This window comes from Buteo buteo, chromosome 4 (assembly GCF_964188355.1).
Source record: "Buteo buteo chromosome 4, bButBut1.hap1.1, whole genome shotgun sequence".
Taxonomy (NCBI): domain Eukaryota; kingdom Metazoa; phylum Chordata; class Aves; order Accipitriformes; family Accipitridae; genus Buteo; species Buteo buteo.
This window is the reverse complement of record NC_134174.1, coordinates 54,191,436-54,218,963: the sequence shown is the minus strand read 5'-3', so window position 1 is coordinate 54,218,963 and position 27,528 is coordinate 54,191,436. Positions and strand designations below refer to the sequence as shown.

Sequence of the window (27,528 nt, the reverse complement as noted above, 5' to 3'; positions counted from 1 at the left end):
GCGCTCAGGACAGCCTCAAACCGAAAAGTCATTTTATTGGTACCATACATGACTCATAAATGGCACAAACTATGGAGGGGAGGAAGAAAAAAAAAAAAAAAAAAAAAGAAACAAAAAGGCATTACAGTGTGCCCGGGGGGGGGCAGCGAGGGGCTCCACACCCTCCATGGGAGCCCAGCAGTGCAGCGGCGAGAATCGTACCTTAATTGCAAAGCAGAGCCCCCCCTCCCCACCACGCCGGGCTCCCACCCTGGGAGCCTATCCCCCACCTGCAAAGGGGCCGTGGGGACCCCCCGTGCCTGCGGCTGGGGGTCAGCGGGGCTGAGCCCTCCACCTTCAGGCTGCCCGTGGAGCGGCCCAGGAGCCGACGCAGGTGGCTCTCCGGGGATCTGGGGCTTGAGATCAGGCCAGGACTGAGCCAAGGGGCTCCCGTCTCCCTGCCAGACCTCGGGGACAGCAGGAGGGGGACATGCAGAGGGCTGCGTGTGTGTCCCCCTGGCTCGGCCACCCCTTGCAGTCTCAGCCACGAGTGGGCGAGACACAGGGTGCAGGCGACACCCCTGCTGCAGCCAGAGACCCCGTGCAGGGGGGAGCCCCTCAGCGACTCCTGCCAGCCCCATGGGGCAGCAGGACACGTGCTGCGGGATCCCTGGCTGTGGGATCCCCTGCGGGGAGCTGGGAGAGGGGGGGTCTGGTGGAGAGAGTGGGGTGCACCCCCCCCTCTCCCCCAAACCGCCAGGCTGCTCCGCCTGCCCCGGGCTCCCTTACACACGCACAGACAGACGCACAAACCTCTCGCACACGCACTCTTGCACACACGCACCCCCGCGCCACACCAGGGCAGTCCCCCCCCTACCCCGGCCACCCCTGTGGCAGCGCTCGCTGCAACCCCATCTCGGGGCCATGCCGGGGGGTGCCCACGGGCAGCCCCGACCCCCAGCTCCCCCCAAAACCCCCCTCCGAGGCTGCTGGGGTGAGCTGGTGAGCACAAACGCCCTCCCCCAGCACCTCCCATCTTCTCCTTGGAAGAAGCCTTGGAAGGGATTTTTTTTTTCTTTTTCTTTTTTTTAAACCAAAAAAACCCCAAAAATTATTATTTTTCTCATCGTTTCCCCTAACATCAATGGAGGCACCTGCTCTAGTGATAACACATTGAAAGAACAGTATCGTACACACTGTCTACAGCGCGGAAATGTACAAGCACGAGGTACACGAACCCGAGGCGGGGGTGGGGGGAGCGGGGACAACAGCACACAAGATTTACATTGAGGAGGGAGGCGGGGGGCTGCCCCCCCCGGCCCCTGGAGGGATTAGAAAGGAAGTCTGCAAAGTCTCTCCTTGGTTTGAAGCTCTCCGAACTGGATATAAAACGAGACTCCCAAGAGAAGAAGCCTGTACAAAAGTCAGGACAGGGTGAGAGGGCTCAGGGTGGGGAGGGGGGAACCGGCGAGGGGGCTGGGGGGGGGCTTGTCCCATTTTTTTTTTTTCTTTTTTTTAAACTTACAATTTTAATAATATTATTTTTTTTTCTTAAAAAAAGACAAAAGTAGGAGGTACTGGGAGCCAGGGGTTGCAAAGGGGCCCCAGGCGGACTCACGCGGGGTGGGGGGAAACGCAGGGGTTGTGGGCAGGGAGCCCGGGCACCGGCTGCTCTGGCAGAGCCGCAGGTCCTCCGTGCACCCCCCCAGTCCCCCCAAACCCCCCCACCACGTGCTTCCTATATACAGAGTCCCCCCACGGCCCTGCTGCGCTCTCGCCCCTGGGGAGCGAGGGGAAAGGGAGGGTGCAGGAGAGCAGGGAAATGCGACGGGGCCCTATCCTCGACACCAGCCCAGCGCAGCAGGACCCGACCCCAGCCGGAGGAAGCTCCGTGGCAGAGCCGGCAGCACGGGGAAGGCCTTCCATCACCGGCCCCCCCCCACCCAGCCCCAGGTTGGGCTGGGGATGTGCAACCCTGCTGCAGGTGGTTGCCCAGCAAACCCCAGCCGTAGGACCCGGGGAGGAGGAGGAGGAGGAGAGGAGGAAGGTCTCTGGGCTATGCCAGACCCCAACACACGGCATTCGCACGCCACCAGCTTCCCGGTCGTGCCAGCCACTGCCGACACCTCCCTCCTAATTCTCCCCGCTCACCAGGCAGAGGGTGGGCACATCAGGGCGGGGATGAGAAGCTCTCCGGGGAAGAAGCAGGGAGGAAGAGGGAGAAAGGGGAATAACGAAGCTACGGCCCCGGAAGCCCACCCCTGCCCTGGGGTCCGGCAGGGAGGCAGGCGTGGGGGGAGCGGGGAGGCGGCGGGGGGAGAGGGCTGGGGGCTGCCCGCCGGGCACGCGCCCCAGGCCGTGCACCCCGTCGGCCGCGCGGCGCCAATCCGCCCCCGGTACCTCGCCGCTTCCCAGTCACTCTCCGTTGCAAATGTACAGGTAGATCGGTTGGGACTGAGTCCACGGGGCGGCGGGGGGGCCGTTACTGCGACGCCTGCGACGTGGGGTTCTCTGACTTGCTCTCCTGGCTGGAGGGCGGTTTGCTGTTCCAGGGGCTGTTGGCCCCCAGTGCCGGCGAGTTGTTGAAGCTGTCCTCGTCGTCGATGCCGTTGGCGGCGTCAAACTGCGTGTTCTCCAGCCGGGTGATGAGCCGCTCGTCCTCATCCCCAAACTCCCCCCCCATCAGCGTGGGCTCGCCTACCACCATCACATCCTGAAAGGGGAGACGGTCCCGAAACATAATCGAGGTGGGGGGAGCCCGGGCCGCCAGACCGCCCCCCAGCGCTGCAGACCCTTTCCCCAGCTGCAGGGCCACCTCCTCATCTCCATCGCAGGACCCGAGGCTCGGGCACTGCACAGGGCAGCACACCCTCACCCCCTCGCAGGGGAGCAAAGCAGCTCAGGGAAGGCAGCTGGGACACCCCCTCCTTCTCCCCATCACCGGGAGAGAGCTGGGGGGGCTCAGACAGGCAATCCCCAGGGGTCTCCCCCTAGCCACTCCCAGGGGCCGGGGCAGGGAGCCCTCCCCTCCACCCCGGGGGAGGAAGAGAGAATGGAAACGGGATGCTTACAGGTACCTGACTGGACAGGGCAAAGGTGCTGGCTGGGCTCTTCTTCTTGCTGTTGCTGTTGTTGGTGTTTCCCCCGCCGGAGCTCATGGTGCTGCCCCCCGACATCTTCCTTTTCCGGCGCTTGCTGGGCTGCTGCCGCGCTGGCTCCGCTGGCAGAGGAGGGAGACGTGGTCAGTCCTGATGAGAAGGAGCCAGTGCCCCCCAGCCCCTTCTCTGCAAACCCCTCTCCTCTGCAAGGACCACAGCCCCCTTGGGGGAGCATCACCACCCTCCTCCCCTCCGCAGCTTCATTGTCCCCCCAGCGCAGGGGACGGGAGAGGGTGCAGGGAAGATTTCTGTCCCTGCTTTGCTTTCTGCAAGCAGCTGGCAGGCCCCGGGCGGGGAGCACTAGCTGCCTGCAGTCCTGCTCTGCCCCAGTGAGAAGGCAGGCCAGCAGACGACAATGAAGCTGGCTGCCCGACCCACTGCCCCAGCCTCACAAGACAAGACCAGAGATAGGCTCTGGGGCTGGGAGAAGCCTGCACCGAGGGCAAGGCCTGAGCGGGCAGCGGCGGAGACCCGCAGGCAGCACAGCGGGCAGCGTGAGACTCACCAGGTGGAGCGACCATCCGCTGCCACTTCTGGAAGAGGCAAGTCTTGAGGCAGTCCCGGGGACTGAGGCTGTAGGTCTTGTGTCGTGACATGAGCTCCTGCATTGGTTCTAGGATTACACAGAGCTGCAGGGAGCAGAGAGACACGGGGTTAGATTGTGATGTTCCAGGTCCCAGCAAAAGCCCCTCTGTTGGGCAGCCATCTGCGTTGCGCCGACCCAAGCCGTGCTGGGAGCCTGCGGGCTCTGGCAGGCCCACGGCCCCATGGCTCTCTGCAGCCTGTTTGCAAAACCCCTCTTGCAGAGCCTGCCCCACTGCCTCCCCCTACCCCAGGGCAGCCAGGTGTTGGGCAGCTGAGAGCACAAGATGTGGCCACCCTAGGTCCCCCCGCTGGAGCAGAGCTGCATCCCCGCCCTCTTCCCGCATGCTTACTCGGAGGTAGTTGAGTGTGGAGTTTGAGAGCCCACAGCGGGTGATGTTCTTGGATAACTGGTCCAGCATCTGGGGGTCCTGTGCCTAGGAGCGAGAGGGACAGATGGCTCAGCTGTATCGAGGCTGGGGACGGTCCTCCTGTGCCCCGGCTTGCGATGGGGGGACAGGGTTGAGGCCCCCCCAACCTGCGCAGCAGGGAGAGGAGCTCAGCACCCCTGTGTCACTCATGCCCCAGGCAAGCTCCCAGAGAGGTACTCACATGCATGGCAAGGATGCTGCGGGGGATGAGCTCTCGATGCTGGCGGATGCTGAAATGCCACGTCTTTATCCTCATCATGTCGTCGAACATGAACTCCAGGTAGAGCCGCCCCTCCACACACACCTGGGCAGGGCACAGGGTCAGGCACAGCCTGCCGCCCCCTTCCCCCAGCCCAGATCCCCTGGGAACCCACGGCTGCACACTGCGACACACTCCTGGTGGCTTGCCCCTGCCTGCCATGAGACTCTGCACAAGCCAAACCCACAATGGCCAGGGGATCTCTGCAAAAATGGGATGCTGCAAGACTGGCTGAGACATGTGGAATTACAGCATGGCGCTCAACAAGCCATGGAAATCAGTCTCCCTCGCCCCGTGGGACTGCAGCCACCACGAGGGCATGTCAGACCAAGACATGAGGGGCAGGAGAAGCCGCGGGTGCCACCAGTACCTGGGTGAACATGGGCTTGCCGTGCTGGGTGACCATGGTGCACTGGTCGCAGTCCAGCGAGACGAAGTTGTTGTGGAAGGACTCCTTGGGGTGCTTGAGCACGTAGTAGAGCTCGGTGGCCCCCCCTTCAAAGATGCTGCGGAAGTAACGGGGAATCAGAGTCCGGCCGATCGCTGGAGCAGGAGAAGGAGGAAGATAATGTCAGTAAACCTGGTTCACCCAGACATGCCTTGGGGCTGCGTGGGGAGGGGGCCTCCCAGTCCCTGCCAGCTGGAGGCAGCTGAGCTCCGACACCTGCCCACATCCCCGCCCTGCAGCACAACCACCGCATCTCCTGCCAGAGAGGCAATGCCCTGGGGAAAAAGGGCTCAAGCTGCTACTCACTGTATCTCTTTGGTCCATCCTCCAAGCAGAAAGTGATTGTTAACATGGCGTCATCCTCAAAGAACTCCGTGGTGAAGGCGTCCCACCACAGATTGTCACATTCCTGGGGACAGTGGAGAGATGCCAGGTTATGGGGAGACAGACGGACAGACAGCCGCTGGCTGCCAGGCACAGCAGCCACGCGCTCAGCCCACGGAGGGCTGCACTCCCGGCTGAGCGCTCGGAGACAGGGATGATGAGCCCTGTCCCACAGCCAAGCGAGGCACAAGGCGCTCGGGGACCTGCACAGCAGGGCAGGACCCCGCTGCCAAGGGGATTCCTCCTAGAGCCAAGGCAGCTCGTGAGGGCAGGCAGCGCAGAGGACCCCATCTCCAAAACACACACCTGGGAGCATCCTCCCATCCCTGGCCTCCCCTCGCTCCCCCAGCTCCCCACCTCTGTCCAGTTCTGCAGCCGCTTGTTGAGCTCAAATATCCTGTAGTCGGTCTGGTTCCCGTACGGCGTGTGCCTCCTGCCCAGGGAGCAGAGCAAACAGTCAGAGAAGGAGGCAGCCACAGGGTGGGGAGGGGTCCCGAGCCCACAGTGGGGGGGACGCACAGCCCCTCCAGGGCTGGGCAGAGTCCGAGCAACCCACCCCCCCCCCCCCCCCCCACCGCAAATCCCTGCGGACAGCAGCATGCCAGCCCTGCTGAGGCATACCCGCTGTGGGGCATGACCTCCTCTCCCCTCAGTGGGGTCCCCGCCAGCCCCCCCTGCTTACCCGATTCCAGGCTCCAGGTACGTCGGTGGGTACATGGGAGTAGGTCTGGTGGGGGGGAAAGAGATGTAGGCAGGTCAGTGCTGGTGGGGATCTCCCTCCCTGCCCGCCACAGCTCCCTCTTCCCTGCCTACAGCAGCAGGCAGTCAGGCTTGCTGGAGGCGAGACCTGACGCATGGTGCCGGCTGTACCCTGGCTGCTGACGTCTGACAGACCCATGGGGTGACCTGCACCCCTGAAACTGGGCTCTGCTCCTGCATCAGTGGCTGCTCCGCTGCCCCTGGGACCTGGCCCCCGGCTCTGCAGGGATGTGCCTGGCTCCTCTGCAGCTGGGGCTGGTGCCAGACAGGACAGATTTTGGAGAAGGGGTTGTTCTGGCAGGAGCTGGGAGTGCTCCTTATCCTGGGTCATCCCAGGGGCTTGGTCTGGCAAGAGGCTTGGCCCAGCACAGCTTGGGGACCTGGGGGCTCCCTTCCACCCAAATACCACCCTTTCTCTACCCAGTCCCACCCGTGCCTGCTCCGATCACCTCTCTCCCCTCGTGCTAACTCAACTCCATGTGCCGCAGTCTCCATATGCTGCTGGGAAGCACGACAGAGAGACCCTGGGGTGCAGACCCTGGGGGGGGCAGAGCACTCCCAACCTTGCAGACCCCTCCCCGGGCCCCAGCTCACCCCACATCTCGATCCAGCATGGTGCCCGGGTGGAATGGGGGGAAGGCGTTGCCGTTCGGGGGCTCCTTTGGCGAGTACAGCTTGAATGACTTAGAGGAACAGCCTGGAGAAAGAAAGGGGACACGGGTCAGCCGGGGGCACCCCACAAGGACAGACCCCCTGCTGCGAGGAGGAGGAGAAAAAGGAAGGATGCAGGACCAGTCAAGCCCCTATCAGCACAGCCCCATCCCTCTCCTCTGCCCCCCGCCCAGTGCCAGCCCAGCCCCTCACCCCACAGAGAGCTCCAGGCCTCCCTCATGCAGGATAGGACCCACAGGGTCAGGGCTGAGCACTCAGGATCATCAGCTGGAGGGGCCCAGCCCCATCCCAGAGATTTCTCACTGATGCCCAGAGTTTGTCAGTTCTCAGCTGGCCAGGCTCTGGGGACGGCGCCCGAGGGGGACAGTCCAGCTGGTGAGCCGGGGCGGGGGGGGGCTGGCTGGGCCCTATCGTCCCCCCCAGCCCTCCCTCCTGCGCCGCTCCTAATCCCACCAACTCGACCCGGGAATCACACGGGATCTTTTCGCTGACCTTTCTATCGTCATGGCGACGGGTGAATAATCGCCCAGAGGGACGGATGGCGGGTCCCCAGGCAGCCACCATCTGCTGCTCGGGCAGGCCAGCGGCCACCCGGCTCCAGGTGGACAGAGATCCCACACACCAGTCCCCATCCCTGATCAAACCACCCCAACGCCTCGCTGCCCCCCCGCAGCACCGGTGCAAAGGACGAGGAGCCCACGGACGGCCACGGGGCGCGATGGGAGGGGGCGCAACGAGGCCTGCCACGTCTGCAAGCCGGCACTCATCCCTCAAAGCAACCTGGGGAACCCCCAGGCCTGCCAACGGGAGACGGAGATCCCTCCCGGATCCAGCCACGCCAGCACGGCCAGCGCCATCCAAGGCTCCGGAGGGGCAGCCGGGGGCTCCCACGCTCGCCGGCCCCCTCCCACCGCCGGGGCAGGTTCCCGGGAGCGGCGGCCGCCAGCACCCCTCCCCGGAGCCCCGCGGGAGCCCCGGCACGCCCTGCCGCCGGCAGGACCCGGCACGCTGCGCCCGGGCGCTGCCGAGGCACGCGGCTCCCTCCCGGCGGGCAGCCGGGCAGACGGGCTGACCTGGATGGGGCGCAGCGGCGGGCGGGCTGCCAGGCAGCTCCGGCTCCACCGGCTCAGCCGGCCCTGCCGCGCACGGGCACGTCTCCCCCTGACACGCCGTAGGTGGGGGCCCTGAAGCTGGCCGCGCCAGGCTGCCGGCCGCAGCCGGGGCCGAGGCGGGATTCCCGTCGGCCGCCCGCAGCCCCGGGCCGGGCGCTTCCCGACGCCCACGGGCCGCCAGGATTGCCGCCCGGTGCTGCGGAAAGCGAGCCCAGCAGTGGAGGGAAGCATCTGGGAGGAGCCGGACACGCTGCTGCCCATCTGGGCACTGCCGCATGGCCGGGCGGCAGGGAAGGGTGCAGGGACAGGATCGGAGCAGCCACTCGGCTGCAAAGGATGCAGGACGGGAGCAAAAAGCATCAGGGTTAAGGAAAGCGGTGCCACCAGCACCGGGACCCCAGATGTCCACTTCGTTGCGACCTGTTAGCCAACACAGGAGCCCAAATGACCAGGGCATCACCGTCACCCCGCTTGGGACCCCGAGCCCACAGTCGCAGGGATCGCACACGCAGCTGAGCAAGCCAGGGCTGGTCACAAACAGAGGAAGCCACCTCCCCGGCATTAAATCCAACTTGCAACGGGGGAAATCTGCGTTTCGCTCCTTGATTCTTGCCTTCTTGAGGGCCTGGTGCCTTTTCACCATGTTTCCCTGTGGCAGCCAAACCCAGCAGCCTCTCCCCAGCACCCACCAGGATGCACTGGTCCCGCGGGGCTGGAGCCAGCCGGGCCGCTCCGCTGGGGGCTTGCTGCTCCCGCTCCTTGCTCCTGCCCGCCTGCAGCGAGGATAAGTGGGGCACGGCCCAATTTCTCATACAGCTGCTAACAACGTCGGCCTCTTGCTCTTACCCAACGTTTTCATAGATAAAAATTTTTTTAATAGGGAGGTCGGTGCTGGTGCAAGGGAATTTTTGCTTTCTGCTTTAATCCCTGTCAACTTGCGCCAATGGAAATTATAATTCAACCGGAATTGCACTAGAAACACAGCATTTCCATTTCCTCCACACTGCTGTTAAGCAACACGACGCCAAAGTGTGCTTGATGCATAGGAAACGTCCCAAAAGCGCATGTCTTCTGTTGAAAACAAACCGATTCATTAGCCAGAGACAGCAGTGGCTGGAGACGGGGAGCTGAACTGCTTGTTTCTGGTCACCACGTCCTCTGCGGGGGGTGGGGGAGAAAAAAAATCAGACCCAGCTGGTCTTGTCCTCCGACGCTTTTGTTTTTATTCACCGATGAGAGACGGGAGGAAAAAGCCCCCAAGGTTTCTTGCTGTCTTTGGTCCCCATCTTCCTTCTCAGGGTGCAGGAAGGTCTTCTGGGGTGGTGAGACCAGGGGGACACATCCCTCTCCATCCGTTCTGCTTCTCGTGCTCTTCCCTAGCCCCCTGCTCCTGGAGGTGGGACAGCAGACGAGCCGGCCCGCTGCTCCAACCCAAGCATCCTTTTCCATCCTGGGCCTTCCCAAGCAGGTTGATACAGACACGACCTGCTTTTGGGGCTTCACTGGGTGACCTATCTCAGGATCTAGAGGAGTGGAGAGGAGCCTGTTATGCGACCTCAGCAACACCGGCATCCTGACCAAGTATTATTTTAATGCAGCATAAAATATGTTACTGGATTCAGTGGTTTTAAATAACGCTAACAATAGCCTTAGGATTTGATACAGGCTGTCCAAATTCTACATTCACTGCAGACACTCACACTACATGCATTACACGAAATAACGCAATTACTTTACAGCAGTAGCAGCAGCATCAACACCAACTTTTACTCATACAAGTGTCACACTGCCCAGTCCAGGAGATCCCTCCATCACTGCCTCTCCCCTTCATGCTGCCCCAGCAACCTGCAAGCCCTGTCCCGCCGGGTGCAGTGACCAAGACCCGCAGGATGCGGCCCTTCCTGAGCCGAGCCAAGCCCAGCGCTTGGCCCCAGCCGATGTCTCCCCATGCCCCTGCTCTGCCTCCCAATTTGAGCACGGAAGATCCGGGCAGGCTCAGTGCAAGCAGGGATGCCGCTCGGCAGCTGGGCATGTGATGCCTCTGCAGACCCCGAGCTGATGGGAGAGGCTTCCCATGGCTGTCCCTGGGCACTCACCCAGTGCCACAAAAACACATGCACGGTCAGCAAGTGAAAAAATCAGGCTGACACTGCAGCTGGTGAGCTATCGGCCCGGGCAGGTCCAGGCAAACGGCACAGTGCCCGTGGCCAGGTTGGTGGCCCCATGGCTCCTCCTTGGCAGGGAGGTGCAGAAGAAAGGAACTCCACAGAGGGATGCCCAGGCTCAGCATCCTCTGCTGAGGCCAGGTCCCCAGCCAGGGTCAGGACGGAGCTGGCCGGCACCGCACAGACCTGCCAAGAGACCTTGGGCAAGGAAGCAGCTCCAGGCAGGCGGGTGCCTGGGGAAGGGAAGGTGGGTGCTCTCCTGGTGACTCACGTACAGCCTGGCGTTGCCCAACCCTCCGCCTGCCTTCTCCGCTTTGCCTGCCTCTGCGCTGCCAGCCCTGTGGGGAAAGCTCTTCTGGTGCACTGCCCGGCGGGCTCGCTGGAGCAGGAACGGTTAAAACCCTAACCAAGCCCCCAAAGCTGAGGAATGTCAGGTTTCCCAAGGAGCCAAGAGCACGGTGGGCACCTTGCAGAGCCACAACAGCCAGAAGACAGCAGGGCACCGTGAGCTGAGACCAGCACCAGCCAGGGAGCTGCCTGCCCGGGCAGGGGACAACACAGAGCCTTCCTTGGCATCTGGCAGGGAAAAAAGCCCCTGCCTGCACTCCCCTTGCTCTGTCTTGTCAGCAGAGAGCAAAGACCTGCTGAGGACAAAGGCGAAGCAGCGCCGGTGCCTCGCTCCTACACCTGCAGCCACCGGCAGGAATTGGTGCTTGCTGTCCCAGAGAGGAGCATTCCCTGGCCAGGCAGCCAGCACGCTTTCCGTGCAAGCAGCAAAGCTCAGCAATGAGGCATGGACTCCAGAGGCTAAAAAAAAAAATAACGATAAAAATAAATGAAGAAACAGGGCTTGAAAGAGGCCGCAGGGTTACAGCTCAGCCAGGGAGCATCCTGCTCCTCCCAGCAGCCCGGCAGCAGCGAAGAAGAGGGGCTAGCCTTGCTAAAGGCTGTCGCTGCTTCCCGGCATGCACTGTGCCTGCTGCTTCCTGGCTGCCTAACGAGGCTTTAAAGTGTAAATAGCGGCATTGTTTCGCAGGGCTGCCTCGACGGGGTGTGGGAGCAGTGATAGCGGCAGGAAATCCATCTTCCCAGCCCAGCCCCACTGGCAGGGCAGTCAGGAGGGTGCTATCCAGGAGGGTGCTATCTGGAGCTGGGTGCAGGGCAGCGTCTCAAGTAATTCACGTCGGTTTGCCCGGTGACAGCGCCTGGTGTCAGGGAAGCTGGCAGGGCGGGGGGACAAACACAGAGAAGTATCCAGAGCAACTGGGACAGGCAGAAGCACACGGAGCACTCCGTGGTCTGCTCCCACAAACCTGCCTTCACCGCTTCTTTCTCCTCTTCTTCGGAGTGGAGGGGATGGAGCAAGGCCAGTTGCAAACCCCGATGTTGTTACTAAACCAATGGGAACCCAGGCAGCACACACTGAGGCATGGCCCAAGACATACTCAGCGACAATCTCAACTTGTGGCAACCCGTTTGCTTCGAAAATGCAGAACTGACCCAGCTGAAGCTCCTGGGAGGCTGGGCTGTCCAGGGAAGAGGAGATGCCACTCTTGGAGAAGACCATGGGATGATGCCACGGACCCAGGAGTATCCCGACACTGAACCCGGCCAGGACGCTGCCCAGCCCTGACCCGCACGGAGGCAAAACCTGCAGCACCACCAGCCCTGCTGCATGCAGGGATTACCCTCTTGCTTTTCTCAAGCCATGCATCCGAGCTGGCCGCGGAGCCTATCTTGACCACGAGCTGCCTCCCTGCCCGCACCACGTGGCTGTGCACGGTGTCCCCTGCGTGCAAGGCAGCGGGGAGTGACGCGTGCCCCAGGTCGCATCCTGCAACATTAGTGCAAAAGCCCCCCACTGCAGCACACATAGCACCCTGGACCAGCAAGTGCTCCTCTCCATCGACTGGCTTGCAAACTCAGGGGGATGGCCAGGGAACTAATAATTAGCTGCAGTTACTTATTACACAGTGACAAACTTGATGCAGGCTGTGAGGCGGCACTGTTCAAAAAGCAGTGGGAGAGGAGAGTCCAGGCTGGGACGTGGATTTGGGGCCTGAGGCTCAGAGCCGTCCCACAGCTTCAGCTCTGCCGGAGCCCAGGGTCTCCCGAGAAGACAACCTGTGGAGCTAGGTACTCAGCGGGGGCCCCGGGGGACTCACTGCCCTGCGGTAACCCTAGGGACACAGAGTCTCTCCTTTCCCGTTCAGGCCCTCAGATGATTCAGACACGTGGATGGGGATTTCTCTGGGAGGGAAAACGGGAGAAGAGCATGCCCTGCCAATTGCAAAACAGCCTGAAAATTGAATCACGTCCAAGGCTGCAAGCCCCAGATGCAATCCCACAGATAACCCAGTTTCAGCTCCACTACTATCAACTTACCACGAGGCAGTCATTTCCTGTGACTCTCGGGGAAATATCCCACTGTCCCTAATTACTCCTTTCGGCTCGCTGTCTCAAAGACGATCCATAATCAAACACTGCCGGTTTCAGCCTCAGGAACACACCTTTCACATTTTCGGCTGCTCTCCCTCTCACCCAGACCCCTGCACCCTGGGGCCCTGCCGCCTCACGGGGCTCTTGCGGTGACCAGGCTCCCGTCCCTCCCACAGCACACACCGGGGCAGCATCGGCAAACAAACGAATGACATGGTGTGGGAACCGCGGGGCTGGAAAATAAACCCTTGTCAGCATCCCGTGAAAAAAAGCCTCCCGACAAACTAGGATTTTCATCTTCAAAGGTTTTTAAGGCTCTGCGGCAACAAGGAAAAATCCACAGCCATAGCCAACCGCGGCAATGGCCCTGCAGAGCCTACAGCCAGCATCTCTGCTCCTGCTCCCGGCTCCTCGCCCGCCACGCACGTGGTGGAGCAAAACCACACGCCTCCACGCAGCGTTGTGGGGCTGCTGCTCCAGGCAGCCCTCCACAGGGGCAAGATCTGCCCCGGGAGGGCTGGAGCCAAGAGCCGGCAGGCAGGGAAGTGGCGGAGAGGGGCTGAGGTCTGTCCCTTCGGCCGCAAAGGGGGATCCCTGGGCTGATCCCCTGGACCCGCAGGACCCCCAAACACCGCTGCCTCGGAGTGCAGGAGGCTGTCAGCCCCCACGTGGCGCATGGAGATTCGCAATCCCGGGATGCAACGCTCCACCTCGCTCCCCGCTGCTGCCAACGGCGCCGAGTGCTGCACGCTGGGACGCGTAGTCTCCGGAGACGGCGGCCCCGCCGCCGACAGCCGCCTCGCTCCATGTTGCGTCCTAGGTGGAGCCCCGCAGCCCTGGCAGCTGGCCAGCCACCCGCTCCAGGGGGGAAAAAAAGCTGGATAACTCCCGCTGCAAGGATGCGGTGGGAGCTGGCGCCTTCCAGCTGGCCGCGCCAGGGTGGCGCACGCCTGGGGGCAAACCTTGACGCTGGGGTGCAGCGCTTGCCTCAAGGTCCAGACCACTCACGGATGCCTGTGGAGGGGAGGGACAGTGAGAGCATGGTGGGAACCTGCTCGCTGCAGGTTGCAAGGCACCTCCATCGCTTCTTGGAGCTGTCAGGGCAAGCCTCTGCCCCCCCTGCTCAGGCTGAACTTCTCTCTTGTTAGGACTCGGTTTAAGAGGTGGCGCGGGAGTAGCTGAGCGAAGGACGGGGCAGGCCGCTGGCAGTGCCGGGGACAGAGCAAACACTTGTGGTTGCCGGACTCGCACCGCGCCGCTGCGCTGGCAGCACGTGCTGTCGCTGGCGCCAGGGCTTTGGACGACCAGTGCAGGACGGGGCCAAAACCCCGGGAGCAAAGGGACAGGGTCCGTCTGAGCACACCTGCCTGGTGCTCCCAAGGCACGAGCAATCCAGCCCGAGCTGCCAGCCCCAGCAGCACAGTGCTGTAGAAACCATCTCCACCATCGCAGCACAGACCTGGGGAAGCCCTCTTGGCCAGGCATCCCCATTCGCAACACCAGTCCACCCAAAACAACAGCAACCGGTGGGGCAGCAAACCTCATCGCGGCAAGCGTTGCAACCCACGAACACACATGCACGCGGTGCAAACAACAGCGGGAGCACCCCGTCCCCAGGTCGCTTGGAGGATGGGAGGTTTCCGAGGGAGAGGTCCAGGAGAAGTGCTGTGGCTGCTCTGCCACCACGCAGAACCTGGGGTTCGTATTTTTTACGCAGACCTCAAGCTCATGCCGGTGCAGAGCTGCAAGCGTGCGGAAGGCCGGCACACTGGGAGAGACCACTTAGGGACAAGTGGTGCTGCCACCCTGCCAGCCACAGGACAGGGAAGGGATCCTGGGGCTGGGCTGGTCCACCTCACCCTCCACTCCTGCATCTCGAGGGGCTGGGGAGGCTCAAGGCTGCCAGCTCTCACCACTCTCCAAAAAGGAGCTGAAAGAGGCTCCAGATCCCCAGCCCGGGGCACCTCTGCTCACAAATGAACTTCTGCGGCTTTTCATTGGCCTATTCCAATTTTACATGGAGTGTGACCTGCTGTGGGTGAAGGGAAAAGTCCCCACCAAACAATGGCAAAAACGCCGTATCACCAAAACCTCCGACACCAGCCTGTCCCCCCTTGGATCACAACTTTTCTTCCCCTTTCTGAAGCAATATAGCTTGGGTGTTGTTCTGCTTGGTGCTTGTCTCCCTAGTCTTTAAGGCGTGCTTGGATCACGGACCTGGGATTTCTACAAAATCAGGAGGGCAGAGACCACGTTCGGTTCTCCTTCAGTGAAAACTGCAACTCTCCCACAACGAGAACACTCCAAAACCCGAGGCTTTAAAGAAGGAATAAGGACATCCAAATTTGCCCATACTTACAACAGAAAAGGTAAGAGCCGATACCTGACCAGTGCTGGAGAAGTTGCTGCAAAACTGCCAAGACAAGGTGCTATCGAAAGCATGGGGAGAACAAATTGGGGAGACCCCAGGAAGGGGTGTTTGCTCCCACGCCTGCCTGACCCGCCGGGCACCCAGGAGCCAGCTCAGACCCTCCTGGTGAGACAGAAGCAGCCAGGGGTGGGGGGTTTCAACGCAGGGAGGGTGCACCGCTCCATGCCCCAAAAGGCGATTCCCCACGGGACCCCACAGCCTCCAAGCCCTTTGCTCACACCTTACCCAGGGACCGGCCGCCACCTCTAGTTTGGGCTCTTGCTGCGGCACCAGCCTTGGCAGATGCCGGTGGCTGCTCCGCAAGCCCCTGCCAGCCAGGGCTGCAGCGATGGGATCAGGAGCTGCCTGAGCCGAGGAAGCCCTGGCAGCGCTGACCCGGGGTGCTTATCTTATCGCCCATCCCGGGCGAGCGGGCTGGCAGGCACCGCTGGAGGTCAGAGCCCAGCCAGCACCCGAGATCCGGGCAGCCTGCCACAGCATGCTCTCCCGGGGGCGGGTTATGGGGAACACTCCCCGCGTAAGATACCCCTCTGCAGCCCCCAGCACGCATGCCGATTCCTGAGCTGGAGCTGCAGCACTGACTTTCCCCCAGGCCCGAGGATGCTGCAGCCACCCCCAGCCCAGCCCCCCCGGGCCGAGGTGGTGCTTTGTCTGCTGGGAAGGATGAGCCCCCTGCACCCACAGGCCCCAAGCCCAGACCCCCCCCGGCGGGGCAGCTCCTGCGAGAAGGTGCATGGCTCCCCTGCGTTTGCACCCCTTGGACCTTTTTATTCTCTTCGAGGCACCCGAGGGAGGCTGGCGGGACCCTCTGAGCCACGGGCAAGGATGAAGTTGCAGCAGGCAGTGAGGGGAGGCAGGCGTGCAGCCCCCGGAGCCGGGCACCGGCCCCGCAGCCCCTGTGACAGCATGCACGGGGGGACCGGGAGGGCGCGGGGCAGCTGTCAGGGGGCTCGGGCAGGGGAAGGAGCCGGGGGAAGAACAAAGGGAGCTGCGGGCTGGGATGGAGCAGGGCACGGCAGGGCACGGGGGCTGCCGGCAGCACCCCGCGGGGCTGGGGGTGCCTCTCCGAAAGCCAAGACCTGGGGGATGGAAAGGGGAGCCAGGGGGACAGGCAGGGACGGGGGGGGAACCAGGCCGGGGAGCTGGCGGTGAGGCAACAAACTGGGGGGCCAGGGATGCAACGGGGGAGCTGGGGGAGAGGAGAGGGACGGGGGAGCTGGGCAGGGATGGAGAGAGGAGCTGGGGAGGGAGAGGGGAGCTGGGGACGGGGATGGAGCTGGAGCGGGGGGGAGAGGGGCGGGCGGGCAGGGGGAAGCGGAGGGGGCGGGCAGGGGGCTGCAGCGGGGATCCCGGGCCGTACGGGGGTCGGGCGGGGAGCGGCGGCGCGGTGCGGCCGCGCACAACTTCGCAGGCGCGGGGGCGGCGCGGGCGGGACCCCGGCCCTCCCCTCCGCCGCCCGAGCGGGGCCGCCACCGGGGGAAGGGGGGGGTGTCTGTGTGGGGGGGGGCAGGCCGGGACCGGGAAACTTCCGCGGGGATGGGATAGGATGGGGGGGTGGGGGGGGCGGGGTGACTCACGGCGCTGGCGGCGGGCGGGGGTCCGGCGGCGGCGCGGGCGGCGGGCGGGCGGCGGGCGGGCGCTGGGCCGCCGCGGGGGCGGGGCGGGCGGGGCGCGGGGCGGGGCGGGGGCGCTTCCTTTGTCTGCGCCGCGGCCGGGACCACAATGGCTGCGGCGGCGGCGGCGGAGACCGCTCCCCCCCCCCCCCCCGCCCCCCCACTCCGCCCCCCAACACCGCCCCGGCCCCTCGCTGCCTGGGGGGGGGGGGAGTGGGTGCCTGTGGACCGGGGGTGACGGCCAAAGAGGGGGTCCCCGGAGAGCTGCCCCCCCCCCCCCCCCAATCCCAACCCCTGTACCGGCGCTCCCCGGGATGCAGGAGCCGGGTCCCGGCTGAGGAACTCGGCACCAGCCGGGGAAGGGTTTCCTCCCCCCTGCGAAAGTTTCAATAAAAATATACCTTTTCCCTAGTTCGGTTTGGGGTTTTCTTTGAAGTTTTTCGGGATTTTTCTTTCTGAAACTTGTTTCCCTTTCCCCCAGTTTCTGGTGAGGGAAAAAATACACAACCGTTTCCTTTGGGAGGGGGTATTAATGAAGTGTGCTGGTTTGCAATTGCCCGCAAACCCAAAAGGTCTCCTTTCCTTGACAAAACTCCAACCTCTTCCAATTAGGAGTTTTTACGAAAATTTCCATTTTTGTAAAAAATTTCCATGACAAAAATTTCCATTACAAAAAAATCCCATCTTTTCCGTTCCCACCTTGCCCCACACCTGCCCCTCGCAAGCTCCTGCTCCTTGCCCTGGCAAATCAGACTGGCACAGACCTGTGCTCCCAACCCAGCTGGACAGCCCGTGGGCAGCAAGGACATGAGCCGGGACCCCAAAGCCCAGCCTGCGTGTCCCCCCCGAGCTCCAACAGCCCCCTGCTCCGGGTGAGAGAGCCAGGCTCAGCACACGGGACTGTCGCAGGCACACACACGCACACGTTAGTGCATCTCACCCTGCACATGTGGGCTGGCATGCACGCTGACGGGCCAGTATGCGCTTGCACGTCTCCCCAAACGCCTCCCGGCACACCCCCGGTTGGGTGCGCACCCACGCCTGGAGCACGCACACCTTCCCACGCCCCCTCGCTCACACGGCCAGGCCTGCACCTCATCCCCTCCCCAAAACAGCAGCTGCAGGGTAACGCAGGCACAACCGGTCGGGGCCCGCCAAGCATGCTTGTCCCCCCGACAGCGCACGCACGGGAGGCACAAAACCTCAGCCGCGAGGTTTCAGGGGCGTCCTCCCCTCCACACCCATGCACCCCCAAAGCCCTGCACCTGAGGACTGGGGGCAGCCCCCTGCTCCGCAACTGGGTGTGCTGCCAGCTGGGACCAACGCCAAAGAGGGACAGGCAGGAGCGGCTCTGCAGCAGCAAACCCAGCTCCTGTCCCCCACACTCCTTGGCCAAGCAAGGCTCCAGCCCCACACTGGTCCCCATCATGCCATCGTGCCTAATTTCCCCTTCCCCTTGCAGGCTAACAACCTGCAGTGAGCACCACCTTCCAAGGGCACATGGATAAACAGAGCAAAAGTCTTTGTAAAACCCAGATAAACAGAGAGAAAAATTCACTGTAAACCCAAAAACCTCTGTGAAACCCTGCTCTGCAAAAGGTACGTGCAGCTGGAAGTACCCACGCTGTCGGTGCTGCAAGATCGGGGCACGGGGGATGCTGCGAGTGACCCGACACACTGCCCCATCGCTGCCTGTCCCCCTGCCAGCCCACATCTGCGTGCTACCAGGTGAGATGGGGCTGCGGCAGGCTGCCACCCACCGTCGTTAGGCCAATAAATCACACCAGCAGTAACGCTGGTGACAGCTACAGGATGGCACAGCCCTCCTGGTCAAGACAGGCCATTAAATACAGCCTGCCTGCACCCCATTCCCGCTCCAGGGCTGAAGGATGCACGGCGCATAGCCAGCCACCAGCGCTCAACACGGTGCTGTTACTGCAAAATACTGCAAAACACTGCAAAAAGGGGTGTTTTGCCCCTGTACCAGCAGCTCCCAGCGCCGGTGCCATGGCCAGGAGGATCAGAGAGGAGCCCCCACTGATCCCCAGGCTCCACGGCCCCAGCGCATCCACAGCAAACATGCCCCAAGCAATTTATCCCAGGGCTCAGCAGCCCTCCGGGACTGCTCACGTGTCCCTGCTCGGCTCTGACGACAGTGCTGGACTGGTCCACGTGGCTGCAGCAGCCCCAGCTGTTTATGGTTATAGCCGAGTTAATAATTAAATAGATGCTGGATGGAGAGCAGAAGGGCTGGGATGCAGCTGGGAAGCGTGTGTGGCGGCGACGGTGGTGGGGGGAGCCCCTTCCTTGCAATGTGCTCGCGCCCACAGTGCGGGGGGAGCGGAGGGTGATTCCAGCTCCCTGGGTTTTTGTGATGGGGCACCACATCCCCTGGATCAGCCTCCACTCTCCCCCTAGCAAGGGCCCCACGCCTGCCTGGGCTCCCCGAAGCCCAGCCCTGCTCCGACACCCGGTGCAGGTCTTGGCCAGGGAACTGGCAGCAGCTCAGGAGCAGGAGCGAGCACAGGGATGCATCCTGAACAGGCGGATGGGAAGAGCCCAGTGGGGACCACGGCAGCCGGGGGATGCCCAGGTCACTCTGATCCCCATGGCCAGGGCTCGGTGTGCCCGCAGAGCGCGCCTGAGGGATCCCAGGTGAGCAGGGCATGCTCGCACTGACACCCGGTCAGGGCCCCGGCAGGCACAGGCGTACAGCAGGGATGCGGACCCGTGCTTACATAAAAAATAAGAATAATAATAATAATCTGCTAGCTCTGCAAACAGCACAGCCTGCACAAGGGGACAGACTGGCCTGGCACTTCCAAACCTCCTGGACTCGTCCAAATAGTGGCGAGACTGGGGCACCGTCACACGCACGCAGACGCAGCCTGCAGCAGTGCAGCACAGCACGCGCCCCAAAGCCCCCCTTTCAGGAACACAACAGCCACCCCACCCCCCCCAAATCCTACCACCTTTCAACCAGAAATATGCTTTGCTTCCCTGTTTCTCAAGGAGGGGCTTCTCTCCCCCCTAAAGCTATGCACGCCCAGATCAAGGCGGGGGTCTGGGGCAGGAGGGGCCCCCTTTTTTGGCTGTAGAAGGCAGGGCTCCATCTCTCCCCAGGAGAGAGGCTTGGGGGAGGCTGGAAACTCAACAGTGAGTCATGCCGGGCAGGCGGCAGATCCGGGGGGGGGGCTCCTGGGATTAACCCTTCAAAACCAGAACTGCTTCCAGACACCCAGAGGCAGGAGGAACGCCCAGGGGCTGCAGGAAAAGCCGGCTGCCAGAGCAGGGTGGGAAGTTACAGGGTCACATCTTGAGCATCCCACAGGGGATGGAGAAGACCACCTGACTACGCAAGCACTGGATGAGCAGCAACCAAGCGCGTGCATCTGTGCCCATCCGCTCCAAAACAAGAGGTGGAAGAGAAAGATTACAGGGAGTGCAGGACCCCAAAGCGCACAGGGTCCATACGGGGTGTCCACCCTCACATGACGCCTTGCTCTGGCACAGCGGGTCGGCCGCAGCGCTGCCCGGCTGGCCACAGGCTCCGAGGGGAAGGCACAGTCTGCAGGCGGGCTTTGGCAGGTCCTGTTGGCAAGGGGTTTCCCCGTGGCACCAGCACCAGAGAAATGCCCCGCAGTGTTCCCGTGCTGTCCTTGAGACATCGCAACGCGTGTCCTGCAAGAGCTCAGCCCCGGCGTGGCCACCCGCAGCAGCGAGCCCTGGCCCCTCTGGCAGCAGCCCTGGGCCAGCCTGCCAGAGCCGCAGGGTTTTAAGGCTCCTCCAGAGGCTCCAGGTGGATTCTCTCATGTTACAAGAATGGTTCATTTTACAGCCCCCTTCCTGGCCTGGGGCTGATCCCCACAGCCCGGCTGGGTCTGGGATCCCATGGCGGGGAGGGGGTGACATGCAGCATGACTGTGCAGCCCCAGCATCCTGCAACTGCCCGCTGTCCCCCAAGAAGACCTTCACCCCTCTAAGGGGCAGGCACTGCTGCTTAAAAGGGAAACCAAGGCACAGCCCTCAACACCCAGCCCCGCAGCTCCAGAAACTCTCACCCCAGCTGGGAGAACACCCCGATCCCTGGTCTGCTGCTCCCCCTCCATCCCCTCCCCTCTGCCTCCCAAGCTACAGCAGGACCCCCCGGCATACCCACAGAGATCTGCACGGCTGGGAGCTGCCACCCACCAAACCCTCACCCCCCAGGGATAAGCACAAGGCTGGCATCCCTCCTGGCACCCACATGTCACCGTGCCCTCCCATGTTGGAAGCCCTCCAGGAGAAGGCAGGGGACATCTCCTGGGGCCATGGCCACACGTGGTTGACTCGAAGCAGGTAAGCCTCCGCCAGCAGAGCCCACCCCCCCTGCCACCCCCCTACTCGGTGCTGCCGAGCGCTCCGGAGCGGCTCTCCGAATATAGCAGCATCAAATAGCTCCATCAATAATGCATCGCTTCTGCTTCCTCTCGCTGCCGTGTTTTCGTTGCTAACATGCGTGTCCTTCCTGTTAGCGATTGCCTCCTCCCCACCAGCTAGGCCAAGCAGGGACACGGCCACCGCGGGATGGGGACGGCAGCTCCCCCGGCTCCAGGTCCAGTGCCCAGCGGCGGTGGACATCCAGCCCCGTCCACCCCATTCGGGGGCAGCCCAGGGTTCAGGGGAGACCTCGCCGTCGATCCGAACCTCCTGCAGCACACGCGCTGGCAGCAGGCAGGGCGCCTCGGCACACTGTGGCTGCCCAGAGGATTTGGCAGGGGCCACCGAGCTGGGAGGAGCATGACGGCATCTCCCCGGCCTCGGCGGCGAAATACCCCTCTGCAAGGATTTTTGGCAGCCCGGTACCCCCCGTGCCCAGGCGGCACTCCCACTCCTGACTCCAGGCACCGCTGCCCCACGCCGGGCTCCTCCAGCAGCTCCGTGCTGCCGCACCAGCGCTACCATCCCCGGCGGGGAGAAAGCTCCCGCTGCCTTGCTCCTGCCTGCCCCTGCCCGCAGCTGCCCCGGGCTCACCCCGGGCCAGTCGGTGCAGGCAGGTCGGGGCGCCCGGGCCTGCCCCGTGCCCGGCGGAGCTGCGTGCCTGCGACGCGGCGTGCTGCCATCTGCTCCCACCAGCGGGGAAGCGGGAGCCGGGGCGGGCAAGAGCTCGCACCCACCGCCCTGCAGGGGAGGGAGGGTGGGCAGCTGCCCGCAGCGGGCAAGGGCAACCCTTGCCCCTCGAGGGGAGCCCCCGGGGCTGTGCATGACCCTGGCCGGAGGAGGACGCTTGTCCAGAGCAGAGGTTGGCGCAACCGGCTGCTGCAGAGCGGGGCTGCGCAGGAGCTGCCCCCCGCCGTGGAGGGGGTGCTGACAGCCCATGGGGAGGCTGACACCCTGCCAGCCCTCGCCCAGCGCCATCCCCATCACGGCCGGCGTCCCAGCCTGGCTCAGGCGGCAGATCCACCTGGGCTGCGCTGCAGAAACCTGGCTGCGCTCCCAGCACCAGCCCCTCGGTACGCAGGAGGGGGGTCGGGGCTGCCGCTCCTGCAGAAAGCAGGGGGCCCCCCCGGCTCCTGCCTGCCGCCCTCACACTGCAGGGCCATCCCCGGGGGGGGTGCAGGCACCGTCACCCCGGTGCAGAGGGACGTCCGGGACCCGCCTGTGGGTCCCGCAAAGCTGAGGGCAGAGCGAGACCCTGCAAAGGAGGGGCAGGAGCTGCACCCCACAGGCCCCCCCCGCGAGAAAGCGGCCGCAGAGGGGTGCGGGCAGGGCGTTATCGGCCACCCTGCGGGCAGGGTGGGGTCGGGGCCGAGCAGGGGCTGGCGCCTGCGGCAGGGGAGATTACACCCCGGATCTAACGTTCACCCCGATCAGCAACCTGCCTGGGAGGGAAGGGGGCGACGGGGGGCTGGTCTAACAGTTCGGGGGGGAGGGGTCCCGTCCCTCGTGGCGCCCACTGGCACGCCTGCCCAAGGGGGACGCCCCACGTCGGTGCACAGCCCACGCTCCCGCACCTCCTTGAGCACGCTGCAACCCAACCTCCCAAAAACCTGCCGGCATCGCCCCTGCTGCAGCCACCCCATCCCTGCCCAGCAGAGCCCCTGGGACAGGGTCCCGGGCGGGTGGCTGCCATCATCCCCACTCCAGGTGGGGCCCGGCAGGCCCTGGCAGCCCTGCTGGCTCCCCAGCACCCTCCCCCCCCCCGGCACCAGCAGGAAACCACAGCCTCAGCCTGCAGGCAGGCCGATAACGGTCACCCAGCCCCATCCTGCCTGCACCCACCACCGCCTCGGGGAGGGGGCACCCAGCCCAGCTGCCTCGACACCCGCCGCTCCCCAGGCACAAGGTAAAGAAGGGGTGCACCCACGCCGCACGCAACGGCGGCCCCACGGGACCCGTGTCACCCCGCACAGAGCTGGGGGCTCTCGCAGGCTGTGCCGGCGGCGTAGCGCACCCCAGGACGCACCGGCGGCTGTCGTGCAGGGGCACACGCGCTCCTGGTGTGCTCCCGGCACTCCACGCAGCCCCGCGCCTCGTGTGTACAAGCAACACGGATGTGGCTGGGGAATCCCACAGCAGATGTGGGGGAGGAGAGGGTGGCATGAACTGAGTGAGCTAAACACGCATGGGCCAGGCAAGGGATGCCTGTGCTGCTGCCACTCCTGCCCTGCCTGGGGGCATGTAGCTACCTGGCCAGGGCACTGCTGGCCACAAATGCTCCTGGGTTGCAGGGACACCTCCCTGCCCTGGTGGTCCCATCCCACTGGCTGGCATCCACCCACTCCCCAAAGGAGCAGCTTTCACAACAGCTTCGTGTCGAGCAGACAACGCCATTTCTGGAGTAAACTCGGAGTCCAGCGCAGACACCCAGTGCTGAGCCCACTGGTACTGCATTAACCCATCCACATCTCTCCAGCCGAAGCCAAGCCGGCAACAGGGTGAGCTTGCACCAGCCCCAAGGAGTGCTGTGAAGTGCACAGCCTCATGCCAGTGCCCGAGACCCCGAGGAACTGCCTCGCCAAGCACCGGGTGGCCATGACACCATCCTGCCTTTGCCAGAGCGTGCCAGGCACGGGCAGGTGACATGGCGCACGTAGCTTCTATCAGGCAGGTGCTTTGCCACGCAGAGGGGGACGGGGCGAATGGCATCTTCCATCCAAGCATCACCCGCAACACAAAGAGAGCCTGGGCGAGAACACACGGCCATGCATGATGAGGCCTTGGGACCCCAGCTGCTCCCTCCCCCCAGCATGCCCGGGTGCACCCCAAGGTGCCAGGCAGGCCCGGGGGGTGTTTCGGAGCCAGAGCCCACGCACGTCGGGGCTGCCCGACCCCCCCCCCTGCAGCGCTCAGCCCGCTCCCCACACACCGCCGTCCCTCTCCCAGCGCATCTGTCGCAGGAGGCACGTGGCACAGCTTGGCCTCGTGACGGCGGGGGACGCGCGGCACCAGCTTGGCAGAAGGGAGGGAAACGGCAACAGGCTGTCCCCCAGCCGGGCACGTCCATCCCGGGACCCTAAGCGCGTGGATCGGTTTGTCTTCCCTCCTGCCAGAGGGGCACACAGGCAGGCTCCCTGCAAGGCGTCCCGGGGAAGAGGTGCTGACCTCGGGAACGTCGCTGCCCTGCCGTGAAGCCAGAGCCGGAGCCAGCCCTGCTCCAGCAGGGCTACCCTCCGGAGCACAGCTCTGCAGCCCTCCTCCCCCTCTCTGCACCAACACCATCCCTATGGGAGGAAAAGTAATGATAATAATAAAAATAATTAAAAAAGAAAGTGCGGAGCACAGTGGGAGAGCAGTGCCCCCAGGGATCAGGACCCCACTGGGGTCTGGATGCCAAGACCTGCCCAGTGCAAAGGGCTGAGCTGAGCGGCCCGGCTGCCAGCCCTGCTCCGAGTGGCCCTGGGGACGGCAGCACCAGCACTGGGTGGCTGCCACCCTGACCACCATCAGCTCCACTCTGAGCCTGGCACGCTCTCCCTACTCACATCTACATTTCGGGTCTGGGGGCTGAAGCCCCCCAGCCCTCCACTGACCCCAGCAGCTCCCCACCATCCTCAGGCACAAAGACCGTGGCAGGTTCCCAGTTAAGCAGCCACCCCATTCCCCAAATCCTTGAAGAGTGGGGTGAAGAGCAAGGAAACATCCCCGGAGGGGAGCAAGAGGAGCTGCAGCAGGGCAGGATGCACCCCGGGGGATGGCAGGGAGTGCGTCGTCCCCGCAGCAGAGCACAATTTCGAAGGGGGCGGCCGAAACCCCCCCCGACAGCAGCTCCCAGGCAGGAAACTCCTCCAAGTTAACGCAGCCCCGAAGAGCAGCCTGGGCAGAGCGGCTCATTAAATGTTTCTGGCTGGCGGGAGGCCAGCGGCAGAGCTTGTTTTTTCTATATTCCGATAAACAGTCCGGGGAGGGGAAGGGGGAGGGGGGCGCAGGCTCTGGATGTGCCACCCAGCCCCGGCGGGGGGAGCGGGGGGAGAGGCGGGGGGCATACGCGCGTGTGCACACACATTGCACGCACCCGCGTGTCCTCCCCGCCGCGGGGGAGCGGGCAGCAGCGGCGGGGGGGGGGGGGGGGGGGGGGGGACACACGGACACGACAACACATGAAGCCATCCGCAGGGATGCTCCCAGCTGCGGGGCGACCCCACGGCTCCCCCCCATCACCGCACCGAGGGAGGACAGCCCACCCCCCCCCCTTTTGCGCCCACCAACATGGCGATGACATTCCCAGTGGCACGGGGCCAGCTCCCGGGGGACGCGACGGGGCCCCGCCGTTAGCCGCCGCTCTGCCTTCGCCCCCACCGAGGCGGGACCCCCGCCAAGGCCGGGGGAGGAGGAGGGGGTGTCACGGAGCGGGGGGGGGGGGCGTCGAGCCCCCCGGCTGCGGGGTGCCTGCCGGGGCGGGTGCTGTGGCTGCTCGGCCTGGCTCGCAGGGAGGTTCACGTGACTTTCTGCTTGAGGAAGCAGCGCTCTGGCAGCTTCCAGTGGGAGATGGAGGAGGAGGAGGAGGATGGGGGAAGGGGCCGCCTGCCTTCATGGAAACACGGCGGAGAGGCGCAGGCAGCGCAGGGGCGGGGGGCCGCCACGCAGGGGCACCCCCCCCTTCCCCGCCCCGGGGAATCCAGCTGCAAACCCCTCGGCGGAGGCAGTCCCGGGGGATGCGTGGGGACCGTGTGCCGTCACAGCGTCCCGCTGCTCCCCGCAGCCTCCCCACCACCGGGGGTCCCGGCCTGGCGGGAGGCTCTCTCGGGACCGCTGGGGCACCAGCAAGCTGTCACGGGAGTTGGGCTGAGGAACGTCCCCCGCTGTCCCCCCGCAGGGACCCCAAGTGCTGGCGGCCCAGGGAAGCGGCAGAACCTCATCCCCAGGGCCCCTGGGCAGGGGTCCCCGCTTCCGCCACCCGGTGCCACCGGGACCTGGTGCCGCAGAAGGCTCCGGCAGCCCTCCGGGCCCCCTGCCCTGCCTTGCTCCCGGCACAGCGACGTCCTGCACGCAGCAGCGGGCGACGCAGCCGGGCCAGCTGCCCCAAACCTGCCCCAGACCCCAGGCGTCCGGGTGAGCATCCCTGTGGGAGCGCCCCTGCCAGGTGCTGAGACCTCACCAACTTGTCACACCCCCCAGGAGACCCTAGCAGCCTTGCCAGCCCACGGGGGCCAGGACAGGGAAGGAGCCCCTCAGCAGGCACCCCACAATAGCCATGGTGGAGGGGCACCCAGCACCCACCGGCAGCATGGCCAAGCCACTCCAGGGACCCCGTGCCCCGCAACCACGTGGGGAGCGCAGGGGCAGCCCACAGAGCTATTGCCCCGGCTGCGGGGTCTGCTTCAGGGTCACCCCTCGCAATGCCACCTGCACGCCTGCCCAACGCCCCTGCGGCACCCTGCCCACGGGGTCCCAGCCCTGGGGCTGGCACCGGCACCCATGCCATGGGGCCCCAGCACCCGTGCCATGGGGCTCCAGCCCCACGGCCAGACCCCAGTACCCACACCCTGGGGACTCCAGCCCTACAGCTGGACCGGAGCAGCCATACCATGGGGACCCCATCCCCATGGCTGGACCCAATGGCCACGCCATAGCGCTGGGACCCCAGCCCCCCCCACCTTGCTGACCCCCGCTCCATAGCTGGACCCCAGAACCAGCACCACGGAGACCCCAGCCCCACGGCCAAACCACAGCACCCACGCTGAGGAGTCCCCCACCCCATAGCTGGCTCCCAGCAGCCATGCCCCGCGGACCCAGACCCGTCGCCAGCCCCCAGCGCCAATGCCGTGGAGACCCCAGCCCCACAGTCGGCTCCCAGCAGCTATGCCCCGGGGACCCTGGCACCACGGCTAGACCCAGCACCCGTGCCAGGGGGTCCCAGCCCCACGGCCAGCCCCCAGCACCAGCGCCGCGGGGACCCGGCCCCATAGCCGGACACCAGCATCAGTGCAGCGGGGATCCCAGCCCCACAGCCAGACCCCGGTCTCCATGCTCTGGGGCCCCAGCCCCATAACCAGCCCCCAACGCCAACGCCGTGGGGCCCCCAGCCCCACAGCCGGAGCCGGACACCAACACCACCGGGGCCCCCGCCTCAAAGCGGGCCCCCAGCCCCACAGCCAGCCCCGATGCCGTGGGGACCCCAGCCCCACGGGCAGCCCCCGGCCCCGCACCCCGGCCCCCCGCCGCCGCGGCACTCACCAGGGCATGCACAGCCCACTGACATCTTCACATGCCTGGCCCGGCCGGGGGTCGCTGCGCGCTGCCCGGGCCGCGGGGGTCTCGCATGGGCGGCGCGCCGCGGGCTCCGGCGCGGCGGGCGGCGGGCAGCCCCGCGCGGCCGCGGGCACGGCCACGGCCAGGGGCGGGCGAGCGGGCGCGCCGCGGACCGTCGGCGGGGGCGGCGGGAGCGGGCGGGGCGGGGGCCGCGGCGGCGGAGCGGGAGCGGGGGCGGCTGCGCCGGCGGCGGCGGCGGCGGCGGCGGCGGCGGGCGGGCGGGCGCGCCTCTGCGCGTGCGCGGGACGTCCGTTCGACCCCCCCCCCCCGCCTCCCTGCCCGCCGCGGGCGCGTGCGTGCTGCGTGCGTGCGTGCGCGCCCCCACCGCCCGCCGCCGCGCACGCGCGCGAGCCCCCCGTCCCCGT

At 65.0% G+C, this 27,528-nt stretch overlaps 1 protein-coding gene across 2 annotated transcripts; it reads right to left on the bottom strand.

The window, feature by feature from the left end:
• Window positions 1-27,360, bottom strand: LDB1 (LIM domain binding 1). 2 transcript variants are annotated; one of them, XM_075026221.1, is made up of 11 exons: window positions 27,089-27,360; window positions 6,595-6,697; window positions 5,924-5,968; window positions 5,599-5,674; window positions 5,164-5,266; window positions 4,780-4,952; window positions 4,332-4,454; window positions 4,073-4,156; window positions 3,643-3,766; window positions 3,057-3,199; window positions 1-2,692 (listed from the first exon to the last, which is right to left on the bottom strand). In XM_075026221.1, the coding sequence occupies exons 1-11, from the start codon at window positions 27,111-27,113 to the stop codon at window positions 2,462-2,464; spliced, it is 1,230 nt and encodes a 409-aa protein (XP_074882322.1). In that variant the 5' UTR covers window positions 27,114-27,360; the 3' UTR covers window positions 1-2,461. The 2 variants fall into 2 exon arrangements, with proteins under 2 accessions (XP_074882322.1, XP_074882321.1); XM_075026220.1 differs by having other exon boundaries at window positions 3,051-3,199; window positions 27,089-27,358.
• Window positions 27,361-27,528: the final 168 nt, after the last annotated feature.

Coding starts and splice junctions, on each gene's coding strand:
- LDB1 (XM_075026220.1), bottom strand. CDS start 27,113: ATGTCAGTGGGCTGTGCATGCCCTG. Junction 4,157..4,331: donor GCAGCATCCTTGCCATGCAT/GTGAGTACCTCT, acceptor TCTCGCTCCTAG/GCACAGGACCCCCAGATGCT. Junction 3,200..3,642: donor GCGGATGGTCGCTCCACCTG/GTGAGTCTCACG, acceptor CTCCTCTGCCAG/CGGAGCCAGCGCGGCAGCAG.